Source organism: Camelus dromedarius, chromosome 16, assembly GCF_036321535.1.
Source record: "Camelus dromedarius isolate mCamDro1 chromosome 16, mCamDro1.pat, whole genome shotgun sequence".
In the NCBI taxonomy this organism is placed as follows: Eukaryota; Metazoa; Chordata; class Mammalia; order Artiodactyla; family Camelidae; genus Camelus; species Camelus dromedarius.
Window position 1 is genome coordinate 17,446,275 of NC_087451.1, and position 17,253 is coordinate 17,463,527.

General features: G+C 51.8%; 1 protein-coding gene across 1 annotated transcript; it reads left to right on the forward strand.

Annotated features, from left to right (window-relative positions):
* Window positions 1-1,443: 1,443 nt before the first annotated feature.
* Window positions 1,444-9,480, forward strand: AIPL1 (aryl hydrocarbon receptor interacting protein like 1). Its single transcript, XM_031469746.2, has 6 exons — window positions 1,444-1,539; window positions 2,065-2,244; window positions 7,070-7,258; window positions 8,279-8,455; window positions 8,596-8,737; window positions 9,278-9,480. Exons 1-6 carry the CDS (start codon window positions 1,444-1,446, stop codon window positions 9,478-9,480), a joined length of 987 nt encoding a protein of 328 aa, XP_031325606.1.
* The last annotated feature ends 7,773 nt before the right edge of the window (window positions 9,481-17,253 follow it).

Sequence of the window (17,253 nt, forward strand, 5' to 3'; positions counted from 1 at the left end):
AAAACATAAAGCCTCGTATCATGAATACTTATATAGCAAACACCCATGTAACCATCACCTGGGTTAAAAAACAACATTGCCAGGACTCCAGAAGCAACCCCTTGCCCCTGGTCTGTGTCCTCCCTCCCTTGGCTTTTATGAGCATCTCTTTGATTTTTCTTTGTATAGTTCTACCATCAAATATCCATCTTAGGGCGAGGGAGGGGTAAATTAAGAGCTTGGGATTAACAAATACACATGACTATATTTAAAATAGATAAACAACAAGGACATACTATATAGCACAGGGAACTATATTCAATTTCTTGTAATAACATATTGTAGAAAAGAATCTGAAAAGATGTGTATGTATATGTATAACTGAATCACTTTGCTGTACACCTAAAACTAACATTGTAAATCAGCTATATTTCAATAAAAAACAAAACTAAAAAAAAATCCAAACAAATATCTATCTTACCTCCTACATATGCCACAGGGTCAGGACATAAGAGGTGGGATCAGCCCTTTGAACGCAGCTCTCTTGGGCTCCTAGTGCAGTGTTCCTGTCTCTCCATGTGTCCCTTCTCCCTGTAATGGGGCAGCCTCAGGTCAGGAAGAGAAAGTTTGATGCAGCTCAGAATCCTTCCCCTAAAGCCTTGGGGAGCCAAGACGGAAGAACTTGAATTGGCCACACGGTGCCGCCAAACACCAAGTCTTCACATTATTTTTCACTTTCAAACTCGAAATGCCTGGGTCCCAGGGCACAGGGCTGAGACCCTCCAAAGGGGACAGGAGAGCCCACTGCCCTCAGCCAGACTCTGTAGGGGAGGCAGGAGTGGGGCTGGTGAGGGGGCTGGTCCCTTAATTTCCTCCAAACCTGCTCCTCCCTTCTTTTACTCCATTTGCGTGGTCTCCCAAGCCAGACGCCTGCCGACTCTTCCCTCCTTGCACAATGTTACATCCTCCTCTGGGCAAATCTTGGGGAAGGGGAGATAGGAGAGGGGAAACGGGAGATAGGAGAGAGGGAAGGCAGAACTGCAAAGGCCGCAGGGCCCCAGCCTGGGGTCCAAAGGGACTAAGAGTCTGAGACCAGGGCCAGTGCCCCAGGACCAGGTAGGTTAAAGGGGGTTTCTGGTCACCCTTCTATCCACCTTTGGTGGCCTGAGGACTCTGTCTTGCTTACTCTTTATCCCGTCTTGCCTCCTTCTTAGGGTGGGATAGGACAGGGGCTGAGGCCATAATGTGGGTGTCAGGCAGGGGCCCGGCATCACTGCTAGAAGCAGGGGATGGGGCAGAGGCGAGGTTGCAGGGAGTGGCCTGGAATGAGTTGGGGGCCCTGCCCCACCTGATTCCTTTTATTGACACCCTGCCCAGCAGGGCAAATCCCCCTCTCAGCCGCCTACGTGCCTTCCTCCAGGCAGATTATCTCCACAGGCTGGACAGCTCCCTGCACCTGAAGCCATGGATGCCGCTCTGCTCTTGAACGTGGAAGGAATCAAGAAAACCATTCTGCATGGGGGCACAGGGGAGCTCCCAAACTTCATCACCGGATCCCGTGTGAGTGGGGCCTGCCCCCCAGGCCAGCCTTGGGCACCGCAGACAGCCTTTTTCAGCTTTGCCACCAAAGGCCAGGGAGTCCTTCCAGGAATTATTACCACCCCAGGCATCTGGGTGGCTCTGAATGGGTGCCCACTCACCTGGTGTTTTTCTTACTTTGCAAACTAAACTTCAGTGTGGAGTGGGGGACTAGCGTGGGGCTGAAGTCCCAAATGTCGAGTGAGGAGGAAGAGCCTTTAGAGGTCTTGTTTGTCCAGGAATTTCTGGTGGGCTCCCTGGATGATGGGGTGTGTCTAAGGCAGGACTTCCTGCTCTGCAGAGCTGTCAAGAGCGAGATGGGGTCCTGTAGGAGGGAGTGGGTTCCTGGTCCCTGGGGGATTGCAGGCTGGGTGGGGATGCTCTGGGGTCTGATTGGGGTGGGGTGAGCTGACCCCTGAGGATGGCCCTGGTAGTCAGTGATGGGGGTGGTTTCTGCTGGGTCTCTGGAGGGGTGTCTAGATCAGGGTCTGCTCTCTGGGGGACCAGGTGACCTTTCATTTCCGTACCATGAAATGTGATGAGGAACGGACGGTGATAGATGACAGCAAGCAGGTGGGCCACCCCATGCACATCATCATCGGCAACATGTTCAAGCTGGAGGTCTGGGAGATCCTGCTGACGTCCATGCGGGTCAGCGAGGTGGCCGAGTTCTGGTGTGACTCCATCGTAAGTAGGCTGTGCTGGCCCACCCCCTAGATTTACCATCCACAGGGCTCACCCACCCACCGTGCAGGGCTTCTGGGTTTCAGGCTAGTGGGGCTAAAGCAAAACTCCTGAGGGAGAATCTGGTCTCATCCTTCTTGGCTACTGTAAGGATGGAGAAGGATTCATCCAAAAGAGCAGTTGCTTCTAAACTGCCAATCGGTGTCGGGGCTGGTGAGCAGGATGTGGGGGCAGGGCCCCAAACCACAGCCCTCACTTCTGGGCAGGATTATTGGATCCTGGAGATGTTTGGCCACTGGTCACTTATCTCCCCTCTTCCTGACTCCCACCTACATGGCAAATTTGTTTTCTCATTGATGGCACAAGTCAATCTCCTGGGTCTGTGGCCCAGACAGAAACGGCAAAACTCACCTTTAAACATTCCTTCTGGAAACTTTCAAGCTTATATGAAAGTCGACAGGACATATAATAAACTTCCAAATACCCAACACCCTCCGCCAGCCACCATCAATCTCTGGTCAGTCTTGTTACCTCTACCCGCATCCACTTTCCTTCCTCATCCCACATGGTTAAAGCACATTCCATCATATCATTTCATCTGTAAATACTCAGATTTATATCTGTAAAAGAAGGATATTAAAAAAACATAACTTCAATACCATTATTACATTTTTAAAAGCCTAATAATTCCTTAAGGCCATCTAATGTCCAGTCACTGTTCACATTTCTCCAGTTGTCTCCATTTATTTTTTTCTGGTTGGTTTGCTCAAATCAGGATCCAAACAAAGTCCATACAGAGCTTTGTTAATATGTCTCTCAAGCCTCTTTTGATCTGAGTTCTCCTCCTCCTTCTGTTTCCTGGGCATGGATTTGTTGAAGGAACTAGGTCACTTGTCTTCCAGAAGTTCCCATGTTCTGATTTGCTGGTTGCTTTCCATGGAATTGTCTAACATGTTCCTCCATCCTCTGTATTTTCTATAAACTGCGCTGTGTATCTCCCACTGGGAAGCATTCCACATCTGTTTACTTCTCTTACTGCGATGTTAGGATTGATTGCTGGGCTCAGGCGGTGACAGCCTGATTCAGCCTTTACAAAGAGCTCCTTTGACTTTAAGCTGATGGATTTAGCAGCCATTGATGGTGGATACCCAGATTCATTATTTCACCAGGGGCAACTGCCTTTTTGAAAAAGCAATGTGTGAGAGAGAGAGAGAGAGAGAGAGAGAGAGAGAGAGAGAGAGAGAGAGAGAGAGAGAGAAATTCCTGAGTTTGAACTCTGCTCATTTATTAGCTGTGTGACCCTGGGGAAGTCCTTTTTCCCTGCTGGCACTCTATTTCCTCACCTATAAATTAACCAAACCCTACATTAAGGGGCTGGTGTGGGGATTACATGATATGGTGTAGATTAAGGCAAACCATGGTATAAGGCAATTGAGAAGTGGGAGCTATTCTTTTGAGCAAGAAGAATTTTAGAGACTAACTCCCTTGTTTCACTGATGAGGAAGTGTAAGACTCAGAGTAGGAAAGTAACTTGCTCTGGGTCAAACAAGTTAAAGGGCAGAATCACCGGTGGATCACTTGGTCCCCTCACTTTGTACAGTCTGTTTCTGGTTAAAATGTATAATAGAACTAGGCTGCAATGCCACTACCCACCACTAGGGTCCCATCCCATGCATCATTCATTTATTCATTTTTTCATTCACTTAGCAAATATTCAGCATCTTTTCTTTGTACAAGTCCTTACATGTTATTCTTTATTCTGATGTTTTATTTTTAAAAGATGTTTTATTTTTTAACAAGTCTTCAGAAAATCAGCTTCTTTGTGGTTTCAGTTAGTTAAAAATGGTATCTATTGACTTTAAAAGCTTCTGAACTTTTTTAGACCCATATGTGCCTGTAATTTAGGCTGCATGTTAGACAAAGCTTGGTCACCAACAAAGGCCCTTTCTCCATGAGATGCATATTTGCTAACGCAGGAGAGCTGAGTGCATAGAGGGCTGTCAATAAATTCTTGATTGTTTGATTGATTTGTTGTTGGCAAAACCACAAGCGGCTGTTATTCCCGTAATGGGGACATGGCTCTGGGTCTCCTGTGGGGTCTGTGTTCTTTTGACCACATCACTAGTCACATGAGTGCATTGCCCATCTCACAGGCTGGAGGCTGTTAAGCCACAGCGATTGCTAGTTTTTCCAATAGCTCCTCCACCCCCACATCTCCTCCAAGCCCACAGCTGCTACAGTTGTGCACACACACACACACATTCCAGAGTCATTTACCCACCTACACATCCACATTTTATTTATCCTTTTATCCATGCACTCAGGCATCAATTCATCCATTCTTCCCTTCAACTAGTATTATTCATAATCCATTTTCCCATCACTAAGCATCTACCCATCATTTATCAGTGTGTCTATCTGAAAACATTCATTGGGCACCAGGTTTGGCCTATGGTGGGTGTTAGGAATGAAACAGGCAAAGTCTCCCTCCCTCAAGGAACTTGAATTCTGGAGGAGGAACAAGACACCTAAAAAATTACAGTGGAGGGCAGCCAGTACTGTGTCATAAATAAGCAAGGACAGTGTTTTAGGGCCACAGGAGAGGAACCACTAACTGCTTTAGGACCCTAGGAGGAACTTCAAGAAGATGACACTGAGCTGGGTGTTGAAGGATGAATAGGAGTTCACAGGCCTAGAAGTGGGAAGAGAGGTAGCATCCAGGCCAGAAGGGTGAAAAGGCTTGGCATCTTTTACTTAGTTAGCCTGTTCTCTGTAGGGCATCGCTCTACTTAAGAATCTGAGTTTTGGAGAGACCAAGCAATCACTGGGACAGCTACGTCTACCTGACCAAGAACTTGGGAGGGCCTGGCTTCCCCCAAGAGCCCTCTGTCTGGACAGACCTTACAGGATCGCCTTGGAGTTTAGATCTCTGCAGAGCAGGGGGCTTCCTTCTTCCCTCCTCTTCCCTAAACCGCAGACATAGGGGCAGTCAAAGGCTCTGGGAACCTCTGCCTGGAAATGCCCTACCCTCTCCAGGAACACACCTGTCTCTATGTAGGACTTTCTGCTGGTGCCCAGTCTGGTGAGGCTAGGGGTTATAAACTCAGATTCCACAAGGGCCAGAGATCATCTGCTCCATCTGAAGTGGGTGGCTGTCACTCAGCTCCAACTGGTTGGCTGCTGTGTGGACGGGGGTGGGTCCAGTGTGTCTGAGTATCCTGAGTTTTTGAGACAAACCAGAACTTTTCATTAGCCTGTGAACTCGTTCAACATTTAAATGTCAGCAGTTAATGAACACAATACTCCCACCACAAGAAGGATAAAACAAAGCCAATTTGCAAGGCAAATGTGGCCTCCGCACTTGTTTGCAGCCTCCAGAGAGATAGCCCTTCAGATAGAGCCAGGCTTTGGTCTTGAAGCCCCAGGGAGAGGTAGTGGTCCTGGGTGCCCCCTGCCCCAGCCTCAGCGGAGGCGCTCCTGGGGCGGGTGCAGGCTCTGGAGTTCTGTTCCTTATTTTAGTCTTTATCCTTCTTCCTGGGATGTCTGCCCACTCCTGGCAGCATCCTACAGGCCCCATACTGAGGAATATCCCTGGTAGTGCTAGAGGGGCAGGTGGCCAGAGGGACATGGCCTTGGTCAGAGATCACATCCAAGCAGCAGCCCAGACCGGGGGTCTGCAGTTAACTGCTGACTTTCTTGGGGGGCAGGGGCTGCAAGCTGGGGGCAGTGGTGCCAGGGCCAGGAGTGCCCCTCTTCCCGCAGCAAGCTTTTCCCAGAGGCCTCCTCCTCCCTCCATCCAGCCTTAATCTCAATAGGCTTAACTGCCATCTGGTCCTCTCTCTCACAAAGAAGCTGAAGGTACTTGGGCTAATCCTGGCTTGTGGGGGCAGGGAGGGGGTGACCTTCACCTCCTTGCTGGTGACTTGGAGACCAAATGGAACCGTTCCTGCTACCCGCACTTTCCCCGTGGTGTGTCTTTCCTGGAGTTGCTGTATGTGTGGGAGGCTGAGATGGACTGTCTTGGGACCCAGCCGCAGGAGAGCGGTCCTCAGAGACCATCTGTGGGGCATCCCAGCACACAGAGGGGGCAGCTGAGGCCAAGTGGCTGGGTTTCAGAACTGTCCTCCACCCCGAGGGTGGCGGCCCCAGCTCCTGGTGCTGGGTCAGGCTGTGATGAGCAGGCCTGGTATCTGCACCATCTCATTTAATCCCGCCAACAGACCCACTTCCGGTGGGTGCAACCAAGAGATGGGAGTTTGAGGAGGTGCACTTACCGGGGCTCGCTGCTCATCAGCGGAACCATCTGGAAGCCAGCCTGGTCCCTGAGCCCTGCTCCTTCCGCTGTTCTCCACACTTCCCTCCCTGCAAGTCACAGGCTTCATGGACTGAAATTCTCCTGGGAGAGAAACCTGTTAGAGTCGAACACAAGGGCCAGAAAGAGGCAAGCATGGCATTATGGCTAAAGCATGGCCTCTGGAGCTGTGTTTGAACACTAGGTCTATCATTTCCTAGCTGTGTGACCTTAAGGAAATCACTTAAACTCTCCGGGCTCTGGTCCTCACATCTGTAAAATGGGGAGAACAGTAGTGCCTCCTTCATGGGGTCATCTTAAGGACTGAAGTAGCTAATAGATGTGGAGCAGTGGGCCAGGAGCACAGATAACCGCAGTGACTAGTGGGTTGTACTGGGGTGAGAAGCAGTAACAGCTGTGGGGCAGGTGTAGAGGGACAGAAGTCCTGCTGGGGTTGGGGGCTCAGAGTGGGGCTCTTTGTGGTCCAGCTGGCTTTGAGCAGACAGCCCAATGCCATCCACTCACCTTCCTCTACAGCACACAGGGGTCTACCCTATCCTGTCCCGGAGCCTGCGGCAGATGGCAGAGGGCAAGGACCCCACGGAGTGGCACGTGCACACGTGTGGGTTGGCCAACATGTTCGCCTACCACACGCTGGGCTACGACGACCTGGATGAGCTGCAGAAGGAGCCACAGCCTCTGATCTTTGTAATAGAGCTGCTGCAGGTGTGACCCTTGGGCTCGGAAGGGGCTGTCCCAGCACCAGAGGGCGACGAGGACTGGTGGGCATCAGGGAGACCAGCCCCATGGGTCATTGGACATCACCCAGTTCCCCTTCAGAGAATGAGAACGGGTTCATAAACCACAGGAGAATTGGAATCAGACCCTCTGCCCCAAGAGAAAACCAGTCCTTTGCCTTTCCCAAGGGAAAATTCCATTTGAGATTGAGTTTTAAAATATGCTTTTCATTTTTATTTTACTTCTATTGGTTATCTCCTTCCATTTTTATTTTCAAAAGTTTAGAATTACATCCACACCCTCAGCCCCTGTGGTTTGTGGGTTAAGACCTTGTTCTCCAATAGTGGGAGAGTTGCATAACCATCTACACCCTCTCTCCCAGACTCCAGGGTGACTGATGGCTCATGTTTGTGGGGCAATGGGAGAGAGTCAAACCAGTGCAGGACTCAGCTGGTGGCCAAGGCTAAGGCTCAGCCTGAAGGCCAAATGGTTGAAAGCAAGTAAATAAGAATTGTGTCAACAAGGGACCTTTATGGGCGCATTTGAACAGTTGTGTGGTTTGCGTACTGCACAAGGTGCTCATAACAGGTGTATATTTGTGATTTTATAATAACAATTTTCCAGCAGATGGCAATAAAGTATCTCTAACCAAATGAGTATCATGACAGTTGGCTGATTTTGGAAGTGAAGTGTGTTGACAAATGAATACCTTTTCTTAATTTGCACGAAGGTTTGATTTGGGCATGTTGCTTCCTTCCCCTGTTAATATGTGTTTGGCCAGCAAATGGGATTCTGCCAGCCCATCCTCACTGTGGCAAATACTGAGCTGACTTCAGTGAGATGCGCTGGGTCCACTTTCTCTGGTTCCCTGCAGGGGAAAGAGTCTGAGCCTGTATCCCGATCGCAAAAATGGGGGTAAGGACAAACCTAGCTGCCCTGCTGGGCTGCAGGCAGTCGGGGCGGGGAGGGGGGTCCTCTGCTTCACTGACCTGCAGCTCTTGGGGTCAGGTCGAGGCCCCCAGCCAGTACCAGAGGGAGACCTGGAACCTGAGTAACGATGAGAAGATGCAGGCGGTGCCTGTCCTCCACGGAGAAGGAAACAGGCTCTTCAAGCTGGGCCGTTACGATGAGGCCTCTACCAAGTACCAGGAAGCCATCGTCTGCCTGAGGAACCTGCAGACCAAGGTGGGAGGCTGCCCTCCAGGGGATGGGAAGAATGGGTGCATGTCTTGAGAGCAGCCCTGCCCTGGCCGTGGCCACGGTGGGGAGGCGTGGGGGCGGGGCAGCAGCCTGAGCTCACCGCAGACCTTTCTCCATCCCTGCAGGAGAAGCCCTGGGAGGTACAGTGGCTGAAGCTGGAAAAGATGATCAACACCCTGATCCTGAACTACTGCCAGTGTCTGCTGAAGAAGGAGGAGTACTACGAGGTGCTGGAGCACACCAGCGACATCCTCCGGCACCACCCAGGTGGGCGGGAGAAGGCCGGAAGCGGGGGTGGGGGTGGGGGTGGGGTAGTACCAGGCTGCCCGGGTCCCAGCGTCACTTGCACAGGCCTCCCTGGCCTTCTCTTCTGATCCTTGAGAGGCATCAAGCCTTGCCTCCACCCTGCAGGGTTTCTCCTAAGCCTATGACGGTATCACAGGTGATGGGTGAGAAGCGCACTTATTATGCGCCACACGCTGAATTCACTGCATTTGTCATGGCATTTAATCCTCATAATGACTGAGGGGCAGGTGCAGGGAGAGGGCCTGGGGCTTGCACAATTTGGGGAGCTTCTATAAGTAGCAGAAAGTTGTGAATGTAAACTAAGCTGCGGGGCTTGGACTGGTCCGCGGAAGGGAGGGGAGAGGCACCGCTGTTATTACCATCCGCGTTTTACAGTAGAGGAGATGGGCCCAGGAGGTTAAGGGAGGCTAAGCCTCACGGTCAAGGTTAAGAGTCTTGTAAGTTGGTAAAGCCCTGCCGCGTCAGGCCTGGGCAGCTGGTGCAGCCGGATCTTCCCCTCAGGCATCGTGAAGGCCTACTATGTGCGGGCCCGGGCTCATGCCGAGGTATGGAATGAGGCGGAGGCCAAGGCGGACCTGGAGAAAGTGCTAGAGCTGGAGCCGTCCATGCGGAAGGCGGTGAACAGGGAGCTGCGGCTGCTGGAGAACCGCCTGGAGGAGAAGCGAGAGGAGGAGCGGCTGCGCTGCCGGAACATGCTGGGCTAGTGCGCAGGCGCAGGGCCTCCTGCCTCCCCGGCCTACTCGCCCCCCCCCCACCACGCCCCCTCTCCCCACCACGCCCCCTTTATCCCAACCGCACTCCCTTTATCCCAACCGCACTGACCCTCTCCGAGCCCACCAGACAGCAGGGCGCCGGGCAGCCAGCAGACGGCCTGGCCATCTCCCGTTCAGTTGGCCAGGATTTTGATGTCATTGAAAATTTTTAAAAATGAATTGCAAAAATAAAAACAATACACGCCAGGGTGAAAAACAAACCCAAAGGGCACAGAACAGTTTATGAATAAAAGTGAGTTTCCTGTCCTGCCTCTCCCATTCCTTACCCCAGAGCTAGCGGTTTTAACGGACCTATTTTTTTTTTCACTCTTTTGGTAGTTTCTCTGCCTCCAAAATAGGTTTACATCAGTTTCCCCAAGTCAGTGAAACCCCATGTCAATGAAAAGCTAGAAGTGAATGCCTGGATGCATTCTCATCCTTTCCTTCCTTCCCTTCTCCTAATTTGGGGTCATTATATTGTTGGTTTTTTGCCTGGTTATTTTTGTAACTTGGGACCCCATGGACTACCCTCTGTGTAGGATGCCCAGGGCAGGGCTAAGACTTACCCCTGCATTTCCCACTTCCTCCTCCCTAACCTGTCTGATGTACATTTCCACTTCCATCCTCCTAGCTCTTAACATTGATGTTCCGTCTGGAACCAAAATGAAATCTGTGCTTTGTCCATCGGTTGACTCTAAAATTTGAAAATCAATAAGGAGTGTTTACATGAATGTGGCCCTGTAAGTGTGTTTCCCTGCAGGGCCCCTGCCTGGTGCTGTGATTGCATTGCTTTTTCTGTGGTTCCAAATTCATGACTCCTGGGCCAGCAGAATGAGGATATCCCTGGCTTCAGGCAAGACAGGATATATTTTAATGCTGGAGTGTTTTTTTTCCCCCTTCTTCCTTTCTTTCACAGCATTAGGGGATTTGAGGTTTAAGCCCTCCCACCGTGGAGGAAAGAGGGTTAATTTTTGGTTCAGGCTTGGTGTGTTAAGTGCTACCAGGAATCTTGTCAGAGAATCAGGAGGAGAATTTAGAGGAGGTCAAAAGAGGGGGACATTAGGACCTGTAGGAGCAAGAAGGGAGGAGGGTCCTGAGGCCAGAAGGAAGGTTTGGAGCTTTAGAAGGAGAAGCCGGGTGGAGGCTGGGGAGGAGAGCACTGGGGACCTTCCTCCACTCCTGACTTCCCTGGAAGAAAGGCCTGAGTGATGTCTGGGCAGCCAGAGGCTCAGGGGTGGCTCAGAATCAGATGAAGATTAAATGTAAATAGCATTTTTTGAGGACCAAAAACTGTGGCCTGCAGGTCTCCTAGCCTCCACTGTCCTGTCCACTTTCTGTCTGTCCTGTCCACTTCCCTCCACTGCCCCCTTTTCCTGCAGATGCTGAGGATCTCACTTCATTTGTGGCCCCCCCAGCAGAACTGATGCCTGAATGTGTCCCTGGACCCTGCTTCCTCCTGTCCAAGGCATCCTGGGTGGAAGTCTCCTCTCTTGATGCCCCAGGACTTTTGCAAACCTGAGAAAAAAGAGGGGCAGGACCCCTGTGGAGTGTGGCAGGAGAGATCTTGGCATTAGTACTCGAGGAGGCACTGAATTCAAACAACTGGAGACCTCCTACCTTCCCCCCAAACTGGAGCGGTTGTTAAGGACATTTCTGTTCCAAAGGCCCCAGGAATTCCTTCTCACATGTATTAAAATCAAGCCACATTTTGGTTCCTGACTTTCTAGGTCAGCTTTCCCCCAGCCTCATCTGCACCCAGCATGTCTAACTGCTTATCTTATTTTTTTAAATGGGGGATACAAACCACAATGGGCCTTTGACATGCCCTCAGGCTTACACAGCCTCCTCATCGTGGTATTTGCTGTCTCTCTTTTCTTTCCTGGTCCAGCCTCTTGGCGCCTTCTCAGTGGACTCCCCCCTGCTAATTTCTGCCTTGTCAGGCACACTTCTTACTTATTTGTGGGCTTCTCTTGTGTGAATTCGTGTGTGTGTGTGTGTGTGTGTGAAAGAGAGAGAGAGGGAGGGAACAGGGACACATCATCCTCTTACGACAATCCTCCAAAGGCAGTGAATGGGACAACAGAACCACTTTTTAGAAACCAAGGCATGTCATGCCTCATCTCGCTAGCGCAGGGGAGGTGGGATGCAGAGATGCAGAGATGCGGACAGCTGACTCCAGGCCTCACAGTAGGCAGCCTCCCCAGCCAGATCTCTGGTCCTCACACTGGTTCCTTGTGCCTCCCAGGTGGTTCAGGCTGGCCAGGTCCAGGCTGAGGGATGCAGGAGGCTGCAAATGCATCTCCTGAGGGTCCCTTTTGACGGGTTTTAAGGGCTCCAGCTGGAAGCCTTTGTTTCTGAGTGGCCAGCAGGGGACAGCAGAGAACAGGCAGACTGTGGTTCCTGGCCCCGGAGCAGGACTTTGCAGAGAAAGCTCTGGGCTCGGGATGTGACTCTGCTCCACGGGCTCTGACCACCCCTGTGCGTACAAGGTCAGGCTGGCTGGCGACAGGGAAGAGGTGTTTAAAACCACGGAATGACAACACCAGTAGCCTAGGGGCCCAGTCCCATCCCCTTGTACAGATGGGGAAACAAGCTCAGAGAAAGCCAGTAACTTTCTAGATCCCACTTCAAAGCTGGAGTGCACCCGAGATTAGCATCCAGGTTTCCAGACTTCTGTGCTGGGGCTTTTAGCTCTACACTGTGCTGCTCCCCTCACCAGTCTACACAGGGGTGTGAAATATTAAAAAAAAAAAAAAAAAAAAGGAAAGGAGAAAAATATTAAACTTCAGCTAGGGAGCAACCCAGAACATTTGCTCCCAAGTGTGAGCCTCCCTCCTGACCTCTGTCCAGCTGGGGCTGGCGTGGACCTGAGAGAGACGGCGAGGCAGGCTTACTGACCCTGGCTAATTAGCACCACGGGAAAGGACGTCCCCAGCTGATGAAAAGGCAGGACATTTCTCTTATCCCACAGCTGGCTCCTTAAAATCCAAGGACAGACCCCAGTATCTGTTCCTTTGTTCCTACCCCAAAGTCTCTGCTAATTGTCTTTGTTTCAGGGCTGAGCTCTGAGGGAAGGAGGAGCCGGTAGCAGAAGACAATGAACATTACCACTGGAAGGAAGACAATGATGGCAGAACCTTCTAACAAAAGACCCCCTAGGCCAGTCCCAGGGCAGAGCTGTCTCTACTGGCCGTCTTGGCTAATGGCTCCCCGCTGGAGCGCCTTTCTTTCCTTCCATTTCCCCTTCTGGGCAATAAAGCAGCTGTTCATTTTGTCCCTCTGACTCTGCTGCTTGAATTCTTTCACAGCCGGCGGCAAGAACCCACACTTTGGTGGGCTTCCTAATTTAGGGGTCCCTCTGTCTGCTAACAGACCCGAGACCAGAGAGTGATTTGGGAGGGTGGCAGGCGGCTGGGCGGTGGGGGGGGGGGGCAGAGGGATCCCCTTGGGCACTGTGTAGGTGTACTGGTTTCTTAGTGCTGCTGTAGCTAGTTACCACAAACTTACTGGCTTAAAACAGCACAAATGAGTTACAACTCTGGAGGTCAGAGGCCCTAAAATGGGTGGACGGGTCATGTTCTTTCTGGAGGCTCCAGGGGAGAATCCGTTTCCTTACCTCTTCCAGCTTCTAGAAGCCCCTTGCCAGCCTTGGCTCATGGCCCCATCCTCCGTCTCCAAAACCAGCAGCATAGCATCTTCCACCCTCTCTGTGTCCCTCTCCTTCTGCCATCACCTCCCCGCTGAGTGTTTGTGAGCCCCACCCCCTCCCCGCCTCCTTCTTATAAGCGCCCTTGTGACTACATTGGGCTCACCTGGATCTTCCAAGAGCCTCTCTCCACCTCCAGGCCCTTAACTTAATCAACCACACGTGCAAAGGCCCTTCTGCCATGAAGGTAACCTATTCACAGGTTCTGGGGATTAAGACGTGGGCCTCTTTGGGGGCCATTATAGAGCCTACCAGAGCCAGCTGGTCTCTGCTTGTCCCAGATCAGTCCCCTGGCTGGCTCTGTCCCCCTGAGAGGCTCAACGTGCTGATTTATCCCGGCTCCCAGGCCCTCCGGTTTCCAGTTGGGTTTGGCCAACAGGAGGCACAGCAGGAGACTAAGGCTGGGTCCTCGTTTCTCTCACTCCCTCATGCTGGGCTGTCGTTTCGCTGTGGCTGTGCTCTTTGACCTGTGGTCACAATTAGGGTCAGAGAGCCCTTCAAGGTCACAGCTCTGACTGCTCCCCAGAGCGGCAGTGCCTCCCCTGGGCCCTTCCCCCACACTCATCCCCGGGGGGGTGTCCCCTCATTCCTGGCTGGTCCCCCCAACCCCACCCACACCTTCATACAGCTCTCTGCGGCTGCACCTTCAAGTGGGCCCCCTGTTTTCTGCCAAGATGCTGCTGATCAGGTACCAAGTCTCCTCCGGACCAGAGGGAGGAAGCTGGGAGGTAGAGAAACATGGGCAGACTCTCCAAGCTCGTCAAGGGCAGGGGCAGAACTTGAATTCAGGCCCAGATGAGTGGGGACTAGAGTCGGCATTTTCCTGCCCCGCTGGGCACGGCCCCCTCTCAGGAGGCGAGGACCCTCTGCCATGAGAGGGGCTCAGCTAGAAGGGGCATCTAAGAGTTAGGTGTGTGTCCTGAAGTTGATGGCGGGACGGAGGGGTATAGCCCACTCCCAGTCACTGCTTGTCCCAGGCCAAGCCACCTCCTCATCTACAAGACACATCCAGGCAACCTCAGTCACGTGCATGTAGCCAAGAGTTCAACTTTTAATAGGGCGGCCAAAGCAGGAGGTTTGCCGTGAGCCCTGGGGATGAATCAGAGCCCCCTTTTGAGTGCCTTCTCCCTGCTGCACGGTGGGCAGTGTTGGTGTCACTTGGCAGAGGAGTCTCAGCTGGGGGCTGGGCGCTGGGGGTGCTGCTTGCCGGGGTCACACAGCTGCGCTCTGTAAGTGGCAGCGGTAAGGATGCGCCTGTTCAATAGCAGAGCTGAGATTTCTTTTAATTTCCTGTCGGGCCGTTGCTTCTATGGGATCCGGGCAGCAGGTGAGGGTAGAGAGAGCTGGGGGGTGAGGGGCCACCTGGGCCCTTCCCTGGCTCCCGATTCCACCCCCCCCCAACACTGCCCGAATAGATCCTCCACGGAAAGGGCTGGAGCCCTGGCATCGCCGTGTCTACCGTCTGCGCGATGACAAGGGGGCTGCCCAGGTCTGAGTCCTCGGACAGCTGCTATCTGGATGCCTGATTTTTCACTCTTCCTCCCCGGTCTTGCCAAGACTCGTCCTGGAGACTCAGTCTTGAATTTCACCTTGATTGATGGTTTTGTGTCTGAGGGGCCACCATGACCACCTCTGAGTACCTGCTCTTTGCAGAGGGGGGACAGGAGAGGAGGCTGCCCCCGCTTAGCCTCTTTCCCCATCCCTCCCCCTCTCAGGGCTTTCAAGGAAAGGTTAGGCGAAGCCCGGTTCTTATTTATGGCCGTTGCGCGTGTGCAGAGTTCCTGGCCTAATTACAATTGCCCCATTACTTCAGGTATTCTCATTAGTGCGAGAATCTGATGAACAAAGAATCTCGCCTTTCCTCCTGCCACCAATAAAAATATCATTTGAAGATGTAGTGGAGCATTTGTCTCTCCTCAGCAGTCTTGAGGCGGGCAGCTTTTACTGAGTGTGACAATCTCTGGAGGGCAGAGAATTTCGTCTGCTTTGTTCTCTGCTGCGTCCCCCGTACCTAGGATAACGCCTGCCCCGCACCACGGGCTCAGCAATGTTGGCTGAAGGAGTCAGTTTCTTAGTGAAAGACACATCTTAATTCTCACACGTGTAAGGACCCTCAGACACCACCCAGTCCAGCAGCTTATTTTGCAGATAGAGTCATGGAGGGCCAGAGATGAAAGGCGACACATCCAAGGTCACAACAGTGAGTCTATGAAAGATCCAGGGCTGGGATGAGATGTGACTGGTAGCCAGTGTTTTCCCCATCACTTACAATTCGCAGCCCCACTTTTCCTTCTGCCTCACCATTTTTTTCCCTCTTCTCCTTGGTGGCATGATAGGATTCCCCCCCTATTTAAACCTCCACCCACGCTCAGTTCTTTGCCCGCCTCTTTTATGAGGTCCCTGATTGGCATGCCTGCTCCGACAGGCTCTGGTGCCTGGGTCCCCCGCTGGGGCTGCCTGGGGTCTCACGTCCCCAGTCTGTGTGCATTAGGGAGGAAGGAAGGAGACCTATGCTCTGCAGAGCTGGTTAGCACAGGGGTAGGAGGTGACCACAATCAGGCTGCCAGCTCCTGACTGAGTTAGAAGAGAGACACCCAGAGACAGAGGCGGAGGGATCTCTCCACGTGCTAACAGGTGAGCAGCATAACTGGGGAGCAGTCAGCAGCCTTTTTTCCCCTTGTGGCCGGAGAAATAGGGAAGCAAGTTGATAAAGGAGAGAGGACTGGGACAGACCTGCAGAGAGGAGAGAGAGCGTGGGGAGAGGAGGAGGAGGAGGAGGAAGGTAAGAGGTTAGACACAGGAGAAAGAAGTTTTAAGATCTGACTTGCCCTGTCTGACACCCATGTATCCTAATAGTACGTGAAAGCCCCTGCAGAGCCATCAGAGCATCCCAACTAGACCCTCCCTCCAGGAAGAGTGGGGTGGGGTCAGCCAGCAGACAGATGCCCAGTCGACTCAAATCTAAGGCAGAATTTTTACCAAAAGCAAGTTCGTGTGCCCCAAGCACAGTGAGGCCAAACAAACCGAAATGTCAGAGAAGTTTGGAGCAGAGGAAGGTTTACTGCAAGGCTGAGCAAGGAGAATGGGGTGGCTCGTGTCCCCCAAACCCCCAAACTCCTTGAAAGTTTTCAGCAAAGCATTTTTTTTTTAAGGCCAACTGAGGGAAGGGGTCACAGGGTATGTGATCAGCTCGTGCACAATTCTCTGATTGGTTGATGTTGAGGTAATAGGGAGGTCAACATTATCAATCTGTAGGTGCCAAAAGGTCTGGGGGCCACTTGCTGGTCAGGTAGTTAATTTCTTCTATTTGGTGGTGGTTTTTAGCATCTGAAAAACTCATGAAATACACATGAGGTACTATGATCTGGAGGATATAAGGGAGGGGTCTGTCCCAGGAAGGCCCCATGGGTCCTGCTCATTACAGAATGACCTTGAGTCCATGTCTAAGGCACAGGTGTCCCCCTCTCCTCCAGTCCAGGCAGGAAGAGCTGAGAGCAGGTCTGTCTGATGGGAAGATAACACAAGTCACGATGGTAACTTATGATTATGAAATAAGGTGGCATTAATTTTAACCCAGTCTCTCAAGAATATTATCATTTTATCATTAATGAGATACTTGGCACTCTGGTTCTCACGCTAAATCTTTGAAGTCTATTTGACGCTTACAGCACATCCCAGTTCAGATTGGCAGAATTCTGCTTGCTCAGTCATCACCCATGACACGTGGCTACTATATTGACAGTGACAACCCCCTCCTGCTCTGACCTTGGACACTGTCGTTTTACTCATTCTCGAGCTTCATAGAAACATGATCCAACAGTACATTCTCCGCTGTGTTTTCCTGCTTCAACAGTGTGTAGCCCAATGAGGTGTGTTCTGGGAGGTATTTGGCTGTGAGACACCAATGAGAGTTTTGGTGGGAGCTGGGGAGACAGAAAACAAACCAAAAAAGGCCATAGTCACTATCATCCAGTTGTCATGAGGCCTCTGTGAAAGGCTATAGGGCTGCCACTTACAGT